General features: G+C 39.4%; 2 protein-coding genes across 3 annotated transcripts in view; one reads left to right on the top strand and one right to left on the bottom strand.

Moving 5' to 3' along the window:
• The window catches only part of SPAG17 (sperm associated antigen 17), a 221910-nt gene extending 210148 nt beyond the window's left edge, over positions 1 to 11762 (top strand). The window contains exon 49 of the mRNA XM_032360612.1: positions 11560 to 11762. The gene's annotated coding sequence lies outside the window, so the exon portion shown is untranslated. The remainder of the gene's footprint in view (positions 1 to 11559) is intronic.
• Positions 5870 to 21729, bottom strand: part of WDR3 (WD repeat domain 3) — a 29172-nt gene continuing 13312 nt past the window's right edge. For both annotated transcript variants that reach the window (XM_032360613.1, XM_032360614.1), the window contains exons 12-27: positions 19662 to 19755; positions 17625 to 17726; positions 15905 to 15990; positions 15596 to 15731; positions 14921 to 14977; positions 13583 to 13683; positions 13270 to 13381; positions 12992 to 13126; positions 12678 to 12728; positions 12111 to 12176; positions 11510 to 11602; positions 11028 to 11075; positions 10084 to 10127; positions 8337 to 8465; positions 6506 to 6599; positions 5870 to 6171 (exon numbers count right to left, since the gene is read on the bottom strand). In XM_032360613.1, the coding sequence (XP_032216504.1) occupies positions 6016 to 6171; positions 6506 to 6599; positions 8337 to 8465; positions 10084 to 10127; positions 11028 to 11075; positions 11510 to 11602; positions 12111 to 12176; positions 12678 to 12728; positions 12992 to 13126; positions 13270 to 13381; positions 13583 to 13683; positions 14921 to 14977; positions 15596 to 15731; positions 15905 to 15990; positions 17625 to 17726; positions 19662 to 19755 (1504 nt within the window). In that variant the 3' untranslated portion in view covers positions 5870 to 6015. The remainder of the gene's footprint in view (positions 6172 to 6505; positions 6600 to 8336; positions 8466 to 10083; positions 10128 to 11027; positions 11076 to 11509; positions 11603 to 12110; positions 12177 to 12677; positions 12729 to 12991; positions 13127 to 13269; positions 13382 to 13582; positions 13684 to 14920; positions 14978 to 15595; positions 15732 to 15904; positions 15991 to 17624; positions 17727 to 19661; positions 19756 to 21729) is intronic.

Raw genomic sequence — 21729 nt, forward strand, 5'->3', positions numbered from 1 at the left:
ACACATCTCTCCACTAGAGTTCTGCAGGGCCTCAGTTTTGGTGGAGTGGTGTCAAAACTCATTTCATAGGTCGACCAGAGTATACCTAGTTAAAACTCACCACATTCAGGCCAGGGACCAAACACTGTCCACAGCAAATAAGGAGAGCCTCTACAGAGGACTGGCCTAAAAGACAGAACGGCCAAAACACAACAGCAGAGTGTAGGCAGCACACACTGGAGACACTCCCTGAAGCACCAGCTCTGAGCACTACATGACCTCTTTTTCAAAAAGACCATTACTTTCAGGAGCAGAAATCCTAATGGGCTTTTCTAACACACAGAAAAAAGTAGAGATTAGACACAATGCCAAGACAGAGTAATTTATTCCAAATGCAAGAACAAGATAAGGCCACAGACAGAGATAAAAGCATAACAGATATAAGTAACATAACTGATGGAGAATTTAAAGCAACAATCATAAGGATACTCACTGGGCTTGAGAAAAGAACAGAAGATATCAGTGAGACCCTTACTACAGGGATAAAGGAGTTAAAAAAGAATCAGAAATGAAGAATGCAATAAATGAGACTGGAAACAGGTTTGATGCAATGAAGAGTAGGCTGGAAGAAACAGAGGAATGAATTAACAAGAAAACAAAGGAAAATAATGAAGCTGAAAAAAAAAAGAAAAAGAATTATGTAACATGAAAATAGACTTAAGGAACTTAGTGACTCCATCAAATGTAGTAACATTCCTATCATAGGTGTCTCAGAAGAGAAAGAGAGAGAAAGGGGGGCAGAAAACTTATTTTAAGAAATAACAGCAGAGGGGCACCTGGGTGGCTCAGTGGGTTAAGCCTCTGCCTTCTGCTCAGGTCACGATCTCAGGGTCCTGGGATTGAGCCCTGCATGGAGGGGGGTGGGTGTCTCTGCCCAGCAGGGAGCCTGCTTTCCCTTCTCTCCCTTCTCTCTGTGCCTGCTGCTCTGCCTACTTGTGATCTCTCTCTGTCCAAAAAATAAAAAATAAAATAATAATACCAGAAAACTTCTGAATCTGGGGAAGGAAACAGATATTCAGATCCAGGAGGCACAGGGAACTCCCATCAAATCAACAAAAACGGTCAACAACAAGACATGCTATAATTAAATTTGCAAAATATATTGATAAAAAAATTTTAAAACCAACAAGACAAAAGAAATTCCTAACTTATAAGGGAAACCCATAAGGCTAGCTGGAGGTTTCTCAAGAGAAATTTGGCAAGCCAGAAGGGAGTGGCCTGATATATTCAAAGTGCTGAATGGGAAAAATCTGCAGCCAAAAATACTCCATCCAGCAAAACTATTGTTCAGAATAGAAGGAGAGAAAGAGCTTCCCTGACAAAAATGAAAGGAATCCATGACCACTAAACCAGCACTGCGAGAAATATTAAAGGGGACTCTGAGTGCAAAAGAGAGACCAAAAGTGGCAAAGGTGAGAAAGGGTCTGAGAAAATCTCCAGAAATGAGAAAATAAGTAATAAAGTGGCAATAAATACATGTCTATCAATAATTACTTTGAATGTAAATAGACTAAACCAAAAGACACACGGCATCAAAATGGATAAAAAAAGACCCTCTATATGCTGCCTACAAGAGGGTCATTTTAAAGACACCTACAGATTGAATGTGAGGGGGTAGAGAACTTTTTATCAAGCAAATGGATGTCAAAAGAAAGCCAGAGGAGCAATCCATCTATTGGAAAAACTAGACTTTAATACAAAGACTATAAAAATGGATAGAGGCTATAAAAACAAAGGGGACACTCCAATAAGAAGATGTAACAATTGTAAGTATTTATGTCCCCAAATTGGGAGAACCCCCACATATAAAACAATAACAAACATAAAGGAACTATATGGATTATAACAATAATAGTAGGGGACTTTAATACTCCATTCACAACAGTGGACAGATCACCTAAACAGAAAACCAACAAGGAAACAATGGCTTTGAATGATGCAGATGGACTTAAAAGACATATTCAGAACATTCCATTCTAAAGCAGAATACAAATTCTTTTCAAGTACATTCTCCAGAAAAGATCACATATTAGGTCACAAAACAGGCTTCAACAAATACAAAAAGACTAAGATCATACCTACCTTTTCTGACCACCATACTATGAAACTAGAAGTAAAGTGCAAGAAAAAAATCTGGAAAGACTACAAATACATGGAGGTTAAACAACACGCTTCTAAAACCATGAATGGGTTAACCAGGAAATCAAAAATACATGGAAACAAATGAAAACAAAAATGTAACAGTCCAAAACCTTTTGGATGCAGCAGAAGTAGCAATAGAGCCCTTCCTCAAGAAGCAAGAAAATTTTCAAATAAACAACCTAAGGAGCTGGAAAAAGAAGCCTAAATCCAGCACAAGGGAAGTAATAAAAATTACAGCAGAAATATGTGATATAGAAACTAAAAAAACAACAGAACAGATAGATAACACTAAGAGCTGGTTCTTTGAGAAAAATCAGTAAAACTGATAAATCTCTAGCCAGATATATCAAGAAAAAAAAGAGAAAGGACTCAAAATCACAAATGAGAGACGATAAGTTAACAATTATAAGATAATATTATGAAAAATTATATGCCAACAAACTGGACAACCTGGGAAAAATGGATAAATTTCTGGAAACATATAAACTACCAAAATTGAAACAAGAATAGAAAACGTGAGCAGGTTGATAATCAACCAACAAAAGTCCAGGCCCAGAGGGCTTCACAGGGGAATTCTACCAAACATTTAAAGATTAATACCTATTCTTCTCAAGCTGTTCCAAAAAATGGAAGAGGAAAGAAAACTTCCAAATTCATCCTATAACACCAGCATTAGCCTGATACCAAAACCAGATAAAGATTCCACTAAAAAAGAGAACTAAAGGCCAACATCCCTGATGAACATGGATGCAAAATTTCTCAATAAAATAACAGCAAACTGAATCCAACAGTACATTAAAAGAATCATTCACCACAATCAAGTGGGATTTATTCCTGGGCTACAAGGGTGGTTCAACATATTCACAAATCAATCAACGTGATACACCACATTAATAAAAGAAAGGATAAGAACCATATGAGCCTTTCAATAGACGCAGAAAAAGCATTTGACGAAGTACAACATCAATTCATAATAAAAACCCTCAACAAAGTAAGTTTAGAGGGAACATATTTCAACATAATAAAGACCATATATGAAAAACCCACAGTTAATATCATCCTCAATGGGAAAAACTGAGAACTTTTCCTCTATGGTCAGGAATGCGACAGGGATGTCTACTCTCACCACTTTTATTCAACACAGCCACAACAATCAGACAACAAAAAGAAAGAGAAGTCATCCAAATTGCAGCAAAGAAGTAAAACTTTCACTATTTGCAGAAGACCTGACACTATGAGAAAACGTGAAAAACTCCACTAAAAAAACTGCTAGAACTGATAAACAAGTTCAGTAAAGTTGGAGGATACAAAATCAATATACAGAAATCTGTTGCATTTCTATACACTAGTAATGAAGCAGGAGAAAGAGAAATCAAGGAACCAATCCCGTTTACAATTGCACCAAAACCAAGATACGTAGGTATGGTACTGGCACAAAAATAGACACATAGAACAAGAGAAAAGAAAACCCAGAAACAGACCCACAACTATATGGTCAATTAATCTTTGACAAAGCAGGAAAGAATATCTGATGTCAAAAAGATAGTCTCTTTAAAAAGTGGTGTTGGGAAAACCAAACAGAAGCATGCAAAAGAAAGAAACTAGACCACTTCCTTAAATCAAACATAAAAATCTATTCAAAATGGATTAAGGACCTAAATGTGAGACAGGAAACCATCAAAATCCTGGAGGACACAGGCAGTAACCTCTTTTGACACTGGCCATAGCAACTTCTAGATATTGCTCCTGAGGCTAGGAAAATAAAAGCAAAAATAAACTATTGGGACTTCATCAAAATAAAAAGGTTCTGCACTGTAAAGAAAACAGTTGACAAAACTAAAGGGCAATAAAATGGGAGAAGATATTTGCAAGTGACATATCTTTTTTTTTTTTTAAAGATTTTATTTATTTATTTATTTGACAGACAGAGATCACAGTAGACAGAGAGGCAGGCAGAGAGAGAGGAAGGGAAGCAAGCTTCCTGCTGAGCAGAGAGCCCGATGTGGGACTCGATCCCAGGACCCTAAGATCATGACCTGAGCCGAAGGCAGCGGCTCAACCCACTGAGCCACCCAGGCACCCCGCAAGTGACATATCTGATAAAGGGTTAATATCCAAATACATAAAGAATTTACCAAATTCAACACCCCAAAACAACTAATCCAATTTAAAAACGTACAGAAGACATGAATAGTTTTCCAAAGAAGACATAGTTGGCCAACAGATAGATGAAAAGATGCTCGACATCACTTACCATCAAAGAAATGCAAATCAAAACCACAATGAGGTATTACCTCACACCTGCCAGAATCGATAAAATCAACAACACAAGAAACAAGTGTTGGCAAGGATGTGGAGAAAGGAGAACTCTCTTGCCCTGCTGGTGGGAATGCCAGCTGGTGCAGCCACTCTGGAAAACAGCATGGAGCTTCCTCAAAAAATTAAAAACAGAACTACTCTATGATCCAGCAATTGCACTACTGGGTATATACCCAAAGGATACAAAAATACTAATTCAAAAGGATATATGCACCTTCAGCGGTTTATAGCAGCATTATCTACAACAATCAAATAGGGAAACAGACCACATGTGGTCACATGTCCATCCACTGATGAATGAATAAGATGTAGTATACACACACACAATGGAATATTACTCAGCCATAAAAAAGAATGAAATCTTGCCATTTGCCATGATGTGGATGGAGCCAGCCAGTATAATTCTAAGTGAAATTAAGTCAGAGAAAGACAGATACCATATGATTTCACTCATATGTGAAATTTAAGAAAAAAACAAAAGAGCAAAGGGTGGGGGGGGAGAGAGACAAACCAAGAAAAACAGATTCTTAACTACAGAGAATAAACTGATGGTTACTGGAGAGGAGGTGGGTGGGGGGATGGGCTAAACAGGTAATGAGGATTAAGGAAGGCACGTGTGATGAGCACCAGATGTTATATGGAAGTGTTGAATCGATGTGCTGGGCGTGTGCCTCTAATATTACAGTATATATTAACTAACTGGAATTTAGATAAATCTTTTAAAAAAACATCAAAAAAAGGACACAGAAGTCTGCACAGAACTGCAACAAGGTTGGGGCAGTAACTTAAAAACTTCCAACGAACAGAAGTCAGGCCCATGGGAATGTGTCCATTTCTTCTAGGATATTCCCACCTCCCCAAATTCTTACCATGCATGTACATATGTATGTATGTATTTATATCGCATCAATCACCCAGAAGCCTGGCAAGGCATCTCAGCTTGACTACAGTTTAATTAGAAACAACTATTTGGAGAATTATAAAAAATTAGCAATTAGATATTTTTATAAACCGATGTAACCCCTTGTAAGAGGTAAAGTTGAAAGAGGGTGTTTTAGTGAATTTTTATGGTCTTTTTCAGCTCTGTAAGTCCAAGACTGCATTTAATGGATGAGGGCAATCAATTGTGCACCTGACACTCTCTGAAGAGGCAAAACGTACTACAAAGAGTAACACATCATTAAATCTTCTGTTATCACAGAAATAAGCAAAACTTTTGAAATGTTCATTTCAGCTCTAGTAAAAAACTAGTTAAAAAAATAAAAAGAGTTCATTGTTCCCTGCTGGAATACAATGGAACAACTCCTGAAGGGCTCAACCTTCAGGGCCATGGGAAGATTTTACATTATCATCCCCAGCAGTCCCGCACTGGGCTTTCAGGCAAAGCTGGGAACCACATCCTGACACCTTCTGTAACCAAACAAACTCTTGTTACTTGGTTATTTTCAAGTTGACACCAATTCTACTGTTTAGAAGTCCTTTTAAATAAAAAGAAAAGGGCACCACATTTGAGTTCTAAGTGTATGTTAAAATTAGCTTCTCCCTCTTTTTCCTCTTCCTCTTCTTTTCTTCCAACTGGCTGGTCGCATCAGCAAAAAACATAACTTCACTTTTTGCCTCGCATTCCCTCTTGAGATATTCAAGACCTGCCATGTTGAATCCAATAACATCCTGGGGGGTGGGGGGAGCAGATAAGAAAGATTAAATGACCATTCTCTGACTTCATTCAATACAGCAGTATATGTGAGTCAGGAGAACCAATGCTTCAGGTGTTCTTACTCATCCCTCGTCTAAGGTCTTTCTGGTCTGGTTTTATTTTCTTTTTTCTATTGCTACCAGCGCCAACAAAAATCTTCCCTCAGATACTGACAGATGTCTGGTCAGTACCACCAGAGACAAGGCACAGCTCACTGTGCTAATTCTAAGTCACACAGACACACACACACACACACACACACACACCAGGATTTCTCCCTAGTTACTATACTTCTACAAGGATACCTACCCGGACTTGGCTGACTTTTGAAATAGTTGTTTCCTTTAACTTTTCAATCACTGGCACAAGCATTTGGTTACTAGTAATCTGCCCGAAGTGAATCCTAATATGAAACAAAACAGTCACGTTACAAAGAGAAGTAGTGGTTCTGGCTCTGCTTACCCCCTTCTAGAAAAGCAAATTGACAATATCAAAGTAAAACAACAACAACAACAAAAAACCCAAAAGGATTCATTTTACCCTATCATCATGGCAATACAGAAATGCTGGCAAAAAACAGCTAAAGATATTTCTCCTCTGTTACTCAGTTTTATCTGATGTTAATTTTAACACTACTATCGTAAGTTATGACATATTTGACTCATTTGCAAAGCTGGCTCTTTGCACAGCCATCTACCATGTGGCCACAGACTCTGACAATAGTATTTTATGGAGCACTCAGAGAGAAATGAGCACTCTAAGAAATGCTAACTCAACTAAAGTTTATTAATATTTCTAGTGAAGCCTCAGCAAAAAGGAGTTCCTGATCAGTGTCAGACTCCGACCTAGAATCCAAGATGACATCCATGAACTCATGCCTCCCGGTGCACATCCTCAAGCTCAGGGCCCGCTGCAGGTCCTGTATGGCACTCCCCATCCACGACCCCCCCGACATGCTCAAAGCCCTCAGAGTGTCTCACTTAGAATCAGTAACCCTGATTTCAAAAGTACAGAGGCCAGAGCGAAAAGAGATTATCAGTAACATTGTTGAGTACCACCGTAAGGCTCAGGATTAAAATAGGGCAACAGAATACTAGAAACATACCATTATCTTTCTTTTGCTACTATCTTGATGGAATAAAAGGAACAAAGAACTAAGAAGCATGAAAATAGATCAATTCAAATACCAATTCATTAAATATACCTGTTTGGATTTTTTTTTTTTTTTTTTTACTATTTGGAATTGGCTGATCAGTTTGTATTTTGTCTTCATAAGAGCGTTTTAAAGAGTGTTCTCTCTGTTTCTGTTCTCTGCTCTAACAGTTGGAGACTGGGGTGCAGAGAGAAGGATACAAGAAGGGTATATTTTAAACTCCTATAAAATACATTCTGGGGTACCTGGGTGGCTCAGTGGGATAAAGCCATTGCCTTCGGCTCAGGTCATGATCCCAGAGTCCTGGGATCGAGCCCCACATCGGGTTCTCTGCTCAGCATGGAGCCTGCTTCCTCCCTTTCTCTCTCTGCCTGCCTCTCTGCCTACTTGTGATCTGTCTGTCAAATAAATGAATAAAATTAAAAAAAATCATTCTTCTCAATTACACACTAAGAGGAATTGTTCATATTTAAGAATAATCGAAAAAACATATTTTGTTTCTTCCTTCTCTCCCTGTATGCCCTTACTTTTCCATTTGTTTCTATACAGACCTGAAACATAAAGTCACTGTTCCTTACAATGCTGTTAGGAGGACAAAACTCAATTGTTTTGCTTAGAGTCAAAAACAAACAAACAGACAAGCAAATAAAAAAAAACCACATATGAGACAAACTGGCCATTCAGTAATAGGTTCTCAGCAAACAGATAAGGACAAGAGCTACTGCAACCTGGAGACCCATGCTTACGCAAGCATCCCTGAGCCATGTTCCATCTTGTGACTTAAAGAGGTGGGCCATCGCTCTCCTTGTTTAAGGACATGACTGATTCCACGGGATAACAATTTTGTCATACAACAATGAAGTCCTGTAACCGTCTCTCAGTCTGAAACATCAGACTTCTGAATCCCAGAGTGTTGACACCATCAGTTCAAGTAGCACTAAAGCAGTTAGGCCGAGCACACACAGTATTCTTAGGAAAGGCTGTTACCTGAGCAGAAAGAAGAGGCACCTACACAGGAGTTCAATATCAGAGCCCAGCTGGATGAATTCATTGAAGAGCTTAAGGATGTCTGGGACATAAGAAAAAGGTAGCACAAGCAGAGACTCTTCCAGCTCACTGAAGAAGAGAATAAACATTAAAAATGCCACATTACTTAACACATTCAGTGTTTAAATCTTTTACTATTTTTCCCTCCCACTTTTATATTTGAACAGACCTTACCCATTTAAGGTTGAAACAACTATTCATCTATATTCTGGATGGTTCCCTCTTTTTAATATTCTATTTTTATATTTAATATTTTAATCTATTTGATGCATTCTGGTCCATGGCATGCTAGGACACTTTTTTTTTTTTTTTTTTGAGAAATAACTAATTTGTTGAATATTCCACCTTTATATGATACTTCTTTCTGCCATACATTGAGACATACGAGATTCTGTTTCAGGGCTTTTAAGTCTGTTTAATGATTGAGTCTGACAATAACCCTATAATCTTTTAGTTTTGCTAATTTCACAGCTTTTTAATCTTCTGGCTTGTTTTGTTTTACTTTTCTTGAACTAGTTCTAGGATCATTTCATCAACTCCAATTCCAAATCTCAAGAGGATTTCAACTGTACTCACAAACCTATAACTAGTTTAAAAAAACAAAACAAAACAAAAAAACCTTCTAAATCTTTAGAACACAGAATCTTCCCTTCTACGAATGCACAACACTTCCATTAATTTAAATTTTGTTTTACATTTCTCCAGGGAAGTTTCAGATTCTCAGACAGGTCTGTTTATTTCTTGTTGTAAGGGACAGATTTAGATATTAAGTGTTTTGATGAAAATAACTTTCAGAACATCAAACTCATAAATAAAATCCAAAGGTAAATCACAAACAAGAAACATTATCTTAAAAATATATGACAAAAGACACAAAGAATTCTTAAAATCCACTAAGAAACTACTGAAGAGTGTAAGAAAGGGCAAATAACTAAAAATTCACAGAAAAAACCACAAATGGCCAACAAATAAAAAATCTGTTAATAATCGAAAGAAATTATAATAATACAATACCACCTTTTGCCTCCAAAACTGGCAAAGAATTTTTTAAAGCCTGGTCAAAATCACTATAAGCTTTCTGGAAAGTAATTCAGCAACACAGACCTTTCAAAAGCTCATGCTGACTGATCAGTTATTATTAGGCTACAACAAAGATTCCTATGGCGTTCACCGAAGCAATACTGATCAAAAGCAAAAAAATTAAAGCAAATCCAATAATAATTATCCATATGATGGAATGTTTTGAGATAATTCAACGAATATTTTTGAAGAATATTAGTAACTTGAGCAAATGCTCAGGAAGTATTTCATGAAAAAGAAAAGGACATAAAATTAAATACATAGGATTCCAACTGTGTTTATACACAAGAAATAAGCCAAAGCAAATACACAACCAAAAAAGGTTACCAGGTGGTACTTGTGACTGATAATAGATGACTTCATTCCTACAATATAAAATAGGACTTCCTTTCATTTGTCTCTAAAAGTATCTCCTTTCATACTTTAGGAGGAGCCTCCTAGTTCTGCTTCAGAAAGGACAGTATAATATACTATTTTCCACCAAAATGTGGACATAATTAAACCCAGAAGAAAATAACCATGAATTATAATTTATTTCATGGTCAGACAGGCATTCAATAAATGCTGTTAGTTGTTATAATTATAGTCATTGTACATTGGAACTCACCTCGACTTGATTCCTTTAAAGATCTCCAACACATAAGCTGAAGGCTATGAAGGAAGCACAACAGCCTTAGCAATACTCTAGCTTGGTTTCTACTGAGATCCTTAATTCCCCTCTAAAAAACCATGGATCCCACTCACAGGACAAACAATGCACTAAGATGGCAATACATGCCCGGGCTTAGAGTTTGTCCCATGTGGGTTCACCATCCAGCTCCACCATTTCCCAACTCTGTTCCCTTCTATGCATAAGTCAGGCCAATTGCCCATTTGTAAAATGAGGCCACACTGACTCACATGATGACCATGATGAATGAGATGTGCAAGTTAAGTACTAAGTAACTGGAGACTGCTATGTTAGCATACATTTCTCTCTCTCTCCTCCTTTATCTGATTTATGTCAACTTTTCCTCCAAAAATCTCAATTTCAAAGTTCATTTAGATGAAGAGAATCTTCAGATGGCTCTGGATACTGAACGTAACTAAGCACTAGAAAATATGAGAATGCGGGATGCCTGGGTGGCTCAGTCAGTTAAGTGCCTGCCTTTTACTCAGGTCATGATCCCAGGGTCCTGGGACTGAGTCCCACGTCAGGCTCCCTGCTCAATGGGGAGCCTGCTTCTCCCTCTATCTGCTGTTCCCCCTGTTTGTGCTCTCATGCTCTCCTGACAAATAAATATAAATCTTTAAAAAAAAAAATAAAAAGAAAGAAAGAAAGAAAGAAAGAAAATAGGAGAATGCCAGTCCAATGCAACCAAAATGGGTGACTTAGAAGGTACAGTAAAATACTCCTTTTAAAACACTCAATACCAAGGAGAGTGTTAATGGTGAAGTATTTCCCAATACATCCAGCCTCAAATCATGCCTCTGTACTTCCTACTGTCCCTCCCTTGTCCCTGAAAGTAACCTCTGAGTAACCAAGGGGAAACTGGTAGACACTTTACTCACAGAGATATTGCCATAAGCCATCAGGATGGGGTTAATGGGAAGAGGAACCTGTGAAGAAATGATTAGATCAAGTCATTATAAAAACAAGAATTTGATAGTGCTTGTCACAGGCAGGGTGACAACAGTACAGTTTTTAAAGAATATACAAGATCAGGCCTTTCAGTTTCCAGAGTGCTAATGAGTTTAGGAAATAGAATTCATTTGGAAATCTGTGACGGTTGTGGTGTGTCCGAAACCATGGCAGGAGCAGTTTTTGCTCCACGTGTTGAGCACCTCAGTCTGTGACTTCTGCCCCCTCGCTTTTTATTAAGACACAGCTCCCCTCCTCCCAGTCCCTCAACTCCTTTCTACTATTTGAATTAGAGAAGACTATTACATTTATGTCATTTCCTGATCCGAGTCAGTAACTCCCACAGCGATGGTGTTCATCTCAGGAATTCCACAGACGTGTTTCTCAGGGTGTAACTTATAGACTATCTCACCTCTTTCCCTGCAGCTTTACAAATGGCTTTGTGTTCCTTCCTTTTTGCAGTCTCCTCTCGGTATAACTCGATAGCCTCCATGATCCTCTCAGCCTACGGAGATGGCGACAAAGGAGAGAAGTTATCACCATGCCCCTCCACCCCGCCAGCATCCTGGAACACTGCAACTGAAAGGCCTGACTAGAAAAGTACCAACTAGCTCGAATTGGTTTAATAAATTAGTGCTAAGAGTGCAGAACAACATGTGACAACATCTCTGGTGTTTCTTCTGTTTAATTTACAGAGAGAAGATGAGGCGTTTTGGGTTTAGGTAAAGCCATATGGATATGCACATGTGGAGTACGGCAGCCCCCAGGACCCCTGAGAGGTGCTGCTTCCAGGAGATTGAGCTTTCCTTTCCAGAAACCATGTGCTGATTCAGCACGACTCCTGCCCTTGTTAAAAGGGAGGACAACAATGTTCTGAGCTCCATCTATGAATTTCATCAACCTTTTGCCTCAAAAGGGCTACCTGGTTGTTAAAAACTTTCACTCAAAAGTTGGGATCCTCCTTAAAAATGCATATATCCATAGATATAGAGACAGAATGTATATCAACTTACTGCTTTGACAGTTTCAATAGTTTTCTTTCCAGTAAAGTAATTGTCACCTTGAGTCTCTCCTGGAACCTGCCAGAAACAAAGAGATCCTTGAAAAATATTGACAGGCACTAAAGAACTAGTAAATGAATCCTATATCCAGAAAAGAACAGGCATCACTGTGTTATGATAATGGAGTATTTACTCCATTAATGGAGTACTTAGTAAGTGCCAGATACTATTAACCAGATAATATGAACTATATCCTACTCTCTAAAAGTATAAAGAAAATGTCCAATTTCTAAAATTTTTGATTTTTATTTTTGTTCTATGATTCTCTGAAGCCTCCTTAATAACAACAACAACAAAAAGCCAAAATGACAAACACCCAATACCAAATCTGATCAGTCATTTGTCCCACAAAATCAGGATAAACAGCTGAATCAAACACGACTACACAGACTGCTTTCCACACCAGCTGATGATGACTTGGGCATCTGGTTCCAATCCTAATTCTATCAGAAATTCTTGAAATTAAAGTAAATTCTAACAAGATAATTACAATCTCAGGGTCCCCCAAAATTTACTTACTACTGGTTGGTCTTCTTTGGCCACACTCTCCTCATATTCTGCTTCCCTTTGCTGCAAAAGACATATATAAATTAATCTAGAACAACAACCATGGTCTCCACACGAAGTGAAAGGAGACAGTGAAAAGTTGCTTCTTTCAAAACACAATCCCCTAGAGGCACTTCTGTGTCTGTGTGCCTGCTGAGACGGCTGACGGTGGTGTTGGAAACCTCTTCTGGGGGTGCCTGGATGTGCACTGGCTGAGGGGTGGCCACACTAAACAGAACTAGACATCCAATCACCAGCACATTCTGTAACCAAGCCCGAGTCCTTACCATTTCCCTTTCCTCTTCAAGAATAAGAGGCTCTCTTGTTCTTTCCCAAAGTCTCAGAGATTTGTCATGTGATGATGACACAACATAGTCTCCACTGGGGCTTACGGCCAAGCACCAAATTTCCTGGTGGTGCCCCTGGAGAGAGAAGACACAAAAACAGAAACCCTGAGAGGGAACACTTTATTCCTTGACCGAAACCTACTCTACCTGAATGGCAGAACATCACTCGATCTTTAAAGTTCTGAAGTACTGAGCAAGCAAAGAAGGCCAGAGGTCACCTCCAGAGTCTGTATGTGTTCAAATTTGTCTGCATCCCACTGCTTAATCTTATGGTCCTTTCCAGCGGTGAAGAAGAGGTGGGACTTGGGCACAAACTGTAGGTACATCACACTGAAAGGTGAGAAAAGTGATCAAATGCCATCAAATTCCATGTTAGTGAAGAGCCTCGCACACAGTTTTAAAAAGATAGTTCTAGCATGCCTCGTTATTTGTATTTTAGAATTTTAAATTTCTGACTGAATAGACACAGATGCTCAGGGGAAATGATACATACAGGACTCAAAAGGATGTCTTGGAAAAGACTGCCCCTACCTGTCATCATGGGCAAAGAGAGACTTGTGGCAGTCCCCAAAATCCAAACCCCAGATTTTCACATTCCTGTCAGCAGAGCCCGTTGCTATTAATGCTCCATCCTACAAGGAAGAAAAGGGAACCATTACTTGACCTGATTATCAGAAACTCTACAGTTAGATTAAAAAAGACTAACCCTTTTCTTTCAGAAACATTAAAATCAATATAAATTTCATCTTTATGAAGAGCACCTATTTCTTTGCTTTTATCTAAGATTTCCTTAAAAAAAGTTTGTTGAGCAAAAGCAAGAACTCTTGTGGCTCCCAATTTTTCATATTGCTATAGGGCAGTACTGTGCCTTGGTGTCTGTTACCTATTTACTTCCTTAAGTAGGGAGAAGAACAACTCATCTCTGTCACAGGATTTGGGGGAAAAGGTAGAGGAGAGAAAAGGAGAGTCTGGGAAAGAATCTACTAGAATATTTGCTACCCAGCCTTTTATCCCATGTTCTATTTTCTATTATCTTTCTTATGTCAATGCCTCATTCAAATAGTTGTCAGCCTAACAAGACCACTGGAACTATCTCACGCTGCCTACTTACTATTAACGTACTGGTCAAAGATGGCAGTCCTTTCACACAGGCCAGACCCTGTCTCTAAATACATTACTCCCTGGGTGGTTCAGTCATTAAGCGTCTGCCTTTGGCTCAGGTCATGATCCCAGGGTTGTGGGATCGAGCCCCGCATAGGGCTCTCTGCTCCGCAGGAAGCTTGCTTCTCCCTCTCCCACTCCCCTGGCTTGTGTTCCCTCTCTCGCTATGTCTCTGTCTGTCAAATAAACAAAATCTTAAAAAAAAAAAAATACATTATTCCCACTCTTACCCGTAACTCAACACTGCAAAAAATATGATTTTGGTCAAGAGACTAACAGTACAGATGTAGTGCAAAATACTGTAAATGTCCAAATACAAAGCCAAGCCAAGTTCCATCTTCTTCACTGAAATTATCTTTCAGAAGAAAGGGGGATGCCTTTTTTAAAAAGTCTTTTGTATTTTAGGGTGCTCTACCAATTATGGTGTTTTAGACAACAAAGTACCATCTGGGGAATCCACAACAGCAAGTTAGTTGTAAGGATTAACTCAGATATTTGTGAACATATCCTGGTAGCACTAAAGTAATACACACACACACACACACAACACATGAGATACGTTTACAATATACATTATTTAATGGATTTTTGGGAGAAAGATATACAACAGGATGAAAAAATACTCTAAAATGAAGATAGCTAGCCAAGAACGAAGAAGGTGCTTTGGAAAAGACAGCTTGTTACTAAGACACTTTAAATTTTACTTACATAAGAAATGTCCATGCATATAACAGGCAGTTTGTGTCCATACAGTGAAAGAAAGAACTATTAAAAAAAAAAAAAAAAAAAAAGAATGTAAACAATTCATGTTTGTGTATAAAGATACAGGCATTGTTTGTTATATGTGGATCTAAAATAGAACTTTTAAGATACAATCCTAAACACTGCCATGGATTGCTTTCTATTTATATTTTCAAAGAAGACAAGCCACCAAAGGCAGCTCATAGCCGTGACACTTTGCAACAGCGAAGACTTCAGGCACTTGCTTCCCAACAATGTTCCCAGGCCTACTGCAGTCCTCCGGACTCTGGGCCTAGGGCCCAGTAATCTATAATTTTTAAAAGCAACCCAAATGATTCTGGTGTCCAGCCAAGTGCAGAATCACTGCTCAGGAGACGCAGTAATGTTCTTCTACTCCTGGCTGCCACAGGATGTTCTGTCTACAGATTTTCTGAGATTACGAAATACAACTTGCTTTAAGCAAAATTTATGAGCCAAAGGGTTCTTTAAAAAGTCTTGCTTTCCTAGTACACCTACAATGTTTTGATTCACACATACATCTTTAGAAACATAGCATAGCTAGGCACAGTCAAGGCCACTTTCCAATCTCAACCCATGGTCAGTGAGAAAGACAGAAACTATTTCCAGGCATAATCACTGTACCTTTAAAGTGTCAACGTAGAAAATTTTTACAGTACAGTCCAGCAAAGACACAGCCAACAGCTTTTGGTTGGGAGAGTAACGGACACACAGAACATCTTCATCTAGTTGCAAGGTTCGGGTTTGCTTCACAGAAAGTCTAGCACGATGGAAAGCATGAAGAAAAAAAGAAATAAATGAGTGCTCTACAAAGGCTGACTAAATTCCAAAAACCCCCTGGAGCGTAAGAGAAATACACATGTCGAAAGCCCCTTCAGTGGTTCCCCATTCTCATTCCAAAAAAAGGACAGAAATTTAAAAATGTCTACTCACCTCTTCTGGGTACTATTTTCATCTTTTACCAACTCAAAATCCCAGAATTTGACAGATTTATCTGCACCACCTGTCACAAAGCCACGCTGAAAAGCCAATGACATTGCAATTAAAAAATATTTTATTACAGAAACTTGGGCAAGAAGTTATATATCAAAATTGTTTTCAAAAGGCCACTTTTATTTAATAGCATGGAAGAATAATTTAGAAAACTGTGGTTCCTTTCTAACCCCTTTCATTGCTCTTTTGGGGCTGCTGCCACAGACCTTATTTGAAAATTCCTAGCAGGGGCTACTTTTGGTAACTAGTATAAAGTTCTAGTTATACTTTTGTTCAGCATCAGAAAGACTCTGAACATTGTAGGGTTTCTTGCTCCACCCAAGAAAGCACCAATCAAAAGAATTTGCTATTAATTAATAAATTATATAAATTACATATATATTTATATAAATATATATTTATATAAAAATATATAAATAGATTAATTAATAAAATGGTTTGACAAATATACACAGATTGGAATATCAAAATAGGTTTATTCAAGTATTTACCTCAGAAAAGTATAAATTTATCCTGCAATGTCCCTGCTTAAAATATGTTTGAAACTGTTTCCAACATCAAGAAAATTAGTCAATACAATACAACATAGTATTAAAGCATAGAGAACTAGGGTCTGAAAACTAGATCTCAGGTGTTTATTCTGCTATTTGAGATTAGTAACATAGGAAACAACCTTCCAATGATCCTTAGTGTCACTGTGATGACAAAAACTATCTAGTTTACAAAACCATTATACAAATAACAATGACATGATGGACATAAAAATACTTTTCAGGAAGAGAATTCCCTACAAATGTATGTTACTACTATTTAAAAATTGTTTTTTAAGATTTTATTTATTTGACAGAGAGAGAGATCACAAGTAGGCAGAGAGGGAGGCAGAAAGAGAAAGGGAAGAAGGCTCCCTGCTGAGAACCCGATGTGGGGCTCCATCCCAGGACCCTGAGATCATGACCTGAGCCAGAGACAGGGGCTTAACCCACTAAGCCACCACGCACCCTATTATTTAAATTTTAAATGCCGTTTTGTTCTGACCCCAAATGGCATAACCACTCTAAAATTCCAGATCCCATTTTTTCCAAAAATGGTATCTACATTCAATGGACAAAGGTTCAACACTATTGAGAAGATTCAAATGAACAGGCCACAATCTCTTATTATGGTCCAAAAAATACCTCAAAATGTTTTGAGGAACAGCACCATGACTTGAGTAAGTATACAGTTCTCTAAGGTGACTCCTCCGAAGGAAGACTTGAAAGGTCTGGTGTATTTGCTATCAATACTAGATTTATATGATCATAGACATATAGACTAAAAGGGGAATAGGAAAGTCTACTCCATCCTCCACACTATGCTGCCCGAGGAACTATTTCCTCTTAGGAAGTACCACAAACCATTGGTGAAAACTCTTGAGGGTAAGCAATTGGATGCCATGCAGCTGGAGGTCAAGAGCAGCTGAACGAGAATGCATTTGATAATGACAGCTATTCGTATTATCAGGCATGTGATATGCCATCAATATAGGAAATTTAAAGATCAGATAAGAAGCAGGCCTTCTTCTTTAAGAAACCCCAAAGAAATATTTGTTAGGCAGTAGTAAAATCTGATTTAAGAAACGGGAAAGTACTCCAGTCCAGATCCTAACATCTGGTTTCGTTACCTGATCTGGAGAGAGAGACAAGGACCATAAAGCTCCATCATGTGCGTCTATTGTCTCCAGCAGATTTCCTGAGGCCAAGTCATAAAGCTGCAGCTTTCCTGTCTGAGGAAGACACAAAATGAACACAGCTTCAAGAGCACACCCACAACCTCCAAGAGTCCTGCCTACACAGCTTACAAAAGATTTCAGAGCTGACCAGTGACCATGTGGCTGATGGCTTAGCAAATGGATCCCACATGCCCCTCTCTGTGCCTCCTGTCCGAACAGATGCCGTGGATGTGCTGGGTTAATTCTGGCAGGGCTACTCGGCAGCACAATGACAGAAACGTGCAACCTGGCAGTCCTGGCCTCTTGTCACATTTGCTGGTTCTCAAACTTCACAAGGGAAATAGCATGGCCAGAGGCAAATCAGGAGACACACAACAGCAAATACACCTAAAAACCTTTCAAGTTTAATAAACTTTAACTGTAACTGACTTAACCAACCATCTAGTTTTAGTTTCCTTCTCTAGAATATGCTGACAATGAGAAATAAGTAACTACCTATGATGCTAGGGAGAGCAAAAAACAAAACAAAAAACACAAAAATGCAAAAGTTTAGAAAACAATGAGCCACATTTCCTGCTTAGAACTTGGCTAATCAAGAACAAAGAACCAAAAAAAAAAAACAAACAAAAAATTTTTTTTAACTAAATAATGTGATCATAGTGCCAGCAAGGCATACACAACGGCAAAGCCTCCTCTATGATGGTATTCTGCACGTGGGGTGACAAGAGTGTAAGGAAGACCTGATTCCCAGGGCTGCCTTCTTCTGGCTCTGTTGATGAATTCACCTTCAACAGCCTGTTTTCTCATCTATAAAATGGGGTTTACAGCACCAGCTTCTCAACATGTTTGTGGGCATTAAATGATATCATGTACATTAACTGCCTTGCATAGAGACTGGGCAGGGATCTGCATACTGCACTTTAGTCATATGGGTAGACTTCGAAGATATTCACGAAATGTTCTAACATAAACAACAGAGGAGCCATTCGCCAAAAGAATGAATGACAAACGAGAGAAACTTGTAATTGGAATTTAATGTTCATTCCCTGACAGTGACTCTAAAATCTCTCTGGTTTATTTTAACCTTTTAGCTGGGCAAAAAATACCCATTGTGACACACAGGTTTTCTCATAAAACAATTGCATATAATGACAAATCCTTGCAAAGCACTTTTCAAAGTATCCCGAAGATCTTATTTCATTTATTCTCACTGCTATTCCTATTATCAGTCCTTCTGCTCCCAGCTCTTATTTACTCATTATTCTCTGTGAGCTAGTTTCTGTGGTAAGTGCTTTCTGTAGGGTGAAGTGGGTTGTTTAACTCATTTTACAGGAGAAAACCAAGGCCTACAGGGGCAAGTACCTTGCCCAAAGTTCTCACACCCAGTGAGTGGGAAATCTAGAATTCAAACCTAGGCCCACCTAGTGCAAAAGCCACTGTCAAAAAGCACATGTTGTCATCCTGTTATAGAGATGAAGAAACACACTAAAACAAGTTCTGGGACTTGCAGCAATTTACCCATTCTAAAAGGGGGAGAATCTGAATCCAAATCCAAGTCTGCTTATGCCTGCACGTTTATCCCCTGATCTTACTGGCAAGTGGCAATGAGGACTAGTCATTTACTGAATGCTTCTACCTACCAAGCTGGACACTAGGTACTCTGTATATTTTATTAGTCTTCTCAAATCGCAATTACACATGTGCTTGTGAAGAGATGCCGCAAAGGCCAACAAAATATGAATGACAGTTCTCTCAAGGTCATGATCGTCATTTCCTTCCTCACAGTCTGATATAAGGTTTGATTTTTTAAAAAACACAAAGAAAACAAAACTAAAAAGAAAACCCCTCAAAAAATGGCAACGAACTACCAACTTCTTATTATCCAGCTCCCATTCATTTCCAATATGCAAAAACAGGAACCAGAATTTTCAAACGACTTTAAGAATATGGAGTAGAAAAGTCTCCAAAATCCAAAAAGTCTGAGTTTACCTTTGTTCCTATGACCACCTGCCTATCACCAGGCACGAAGAACGAGCACAGCGCGTATTCACAGGTCATTGTGCGGATACACTGTAGTGTGGCCCTGGGAAGACGAAGTAATAAAGAACCGCATGTTAGGAAAACCTGCTTCCCCATCCTAGAGGTCAGCGCACTCATTCAATACACACCTAGCCACACAGAGCTCGGCTCATACCCAGTTAGAGTCAAGAGAGAAAAATTTAAGTGGCATCTTTTTGGGGGGGCAGGGAGGGCTCCTAATCCTAAGGAATAGAGATTATATAAAATTGGGACTCTCCCCCCCCGCCCAAAAAAAAAGCATCTGCAGGCCAATGTGCCACCACGAAGAAGTAAATGAGTCCACAGGATTACAAATCAAATTAGCCTATTATGAAATAACTCTGCAAGTTCATTTTATTGGACAATAAACATTCATCCCTTCAACAGATGTACATCAAATGCCCACTTCATTCATCACTTGCTGAATGCCAGATGTTAATCTAGGCGCTGACGGTTTAACAGTGAGTTAAACAGTTAAACAGCCCTGAAGCTTGTAAGCCCTCACATTCTTTAGCAATGAGACAAGCAGGCACCACACCGGTCTACCAGGTGACAGCAGGAGCTGTGGAGAAACAACACTGGGGGCAAGAGAGGAGGGTGAGGGGGGGCGACCGTTCCAGGCACAAAGAACGGGAGTTCAATCCCTACGACAGGGGCACGTTCTTGCTGTGTTTTAAGGGCAGAGAAAAGCCCAGTGGGCAAAAGGTGAGGTCTGTGAGCACTTTGGCTTCTAGGCAGAATGAGGTGGGGCTACTAGGAGTGGTGCCACTTCCATTATGACGATCACACCGGTGGCTGTGTGGACAAGAGACTCCAGTGGGGCATGCAGCGGGGAGACCCGCCAGGAAGCTATCACCACCACTCTGGGGAGAGGCAATGGCGGACGATTGGGGGTGGCAGCAGAGGGGACGACACATGCTTGGACACTCAGTTCTAAAGCTGGAGCTGCAGGATCTGCTGGTGACCTGGACCTAGGAGAGGAGAGAATGGCCACAGCATCTGGGGGAGAACAACTGGAAGGAAGTAATTACTTTCGAAGATGGGGAAAGTCTGTAGGAGCAACAGGTAGGGAGACCATGGTAGAGATAAGATCACAAGCATGGTTTGGGCCATAAAAAAAATGGAGCTACCCAATCAGACAGCCAGATGGTGACGCAAATGGAAGACTTGGATGTAAGGGTCTGGTGTTCAGGGAGAGGCTTAAGGCTAGAGGAAGAAATTCATGCGTCGTCAGCTCAGAGAAAGCTCATAAAGTAAGTAGACAGAGAAGTGGTCCAAGGACTCTGCCCGAAGTATTCCAACACTCAGAGGTCAGAAAGGTTAGCAGGACCCAGCACAGAGAGAGGGAATGACCAGCAGAGGAAGAGGAAGTAATGAGAGTCCAAGTGCTTCAAAGAGGAGAAAGTTATCAATTCAAGGAGAAGAGTGCCACATGAAGCTTACGGGTCACCGGATTCAGAAATATGAAGATCACTGATGAGGTGACAAGAGCTGCTGTGGTGAAAAGGTGGGGAAAGGCCTGATGGGAGACAGATGAAGACAGAACAGAGAACAGAAATTAGAGGACGGGTTGTGACTGGAGAGACTGAGGAGGAGACAGGGCTATTAACTTCTTTTCAGAGGGGCGGAATTAGAGCATACTTGTATGCTGCTCGAAATGATCCCACAGAGCAGGAATGTCAAAGATGCAGGAGGACAACAGCGAGCAGGCGAGCAGAGACAGGACCACAGGTGCGAGTTGTGGCTAGCGTTGGTTAGGAGCACCAACACAGGAACAGGAGGGAAGATGGGCTGCATGGGTACAGATGCAGGTGAACTGCCAGATATGCTGGGAGCACATGAATATTTTCTAGATGATTCCTTTTTTCAGTGAATTAGGAAGGAAGGTCACCAGCTTAAAGGTGCTAGAGTGGTTTGTGGCTTGAGGAGAGAAGAGGTGTACAATAGTCACCTAGGAAAGGAATGAAAAATTACAGTAAAAATACTGGACAGCACTAAG

The sequence above is a fragment of the Mustela erminea genome, chromosome 10, assembly GCF_009829155.1.
Source record: "Mustela erminea isolate mMusErm1 chromosome 10, mMusErm1.Pri, whole genome shotgun sequence".
NCBI classification, from domain to species: Eukaryota; Metazoa; Chordata; class Mammalia; order Carnivora; family Mustelidae; genus Mustela; species Mustela erminea.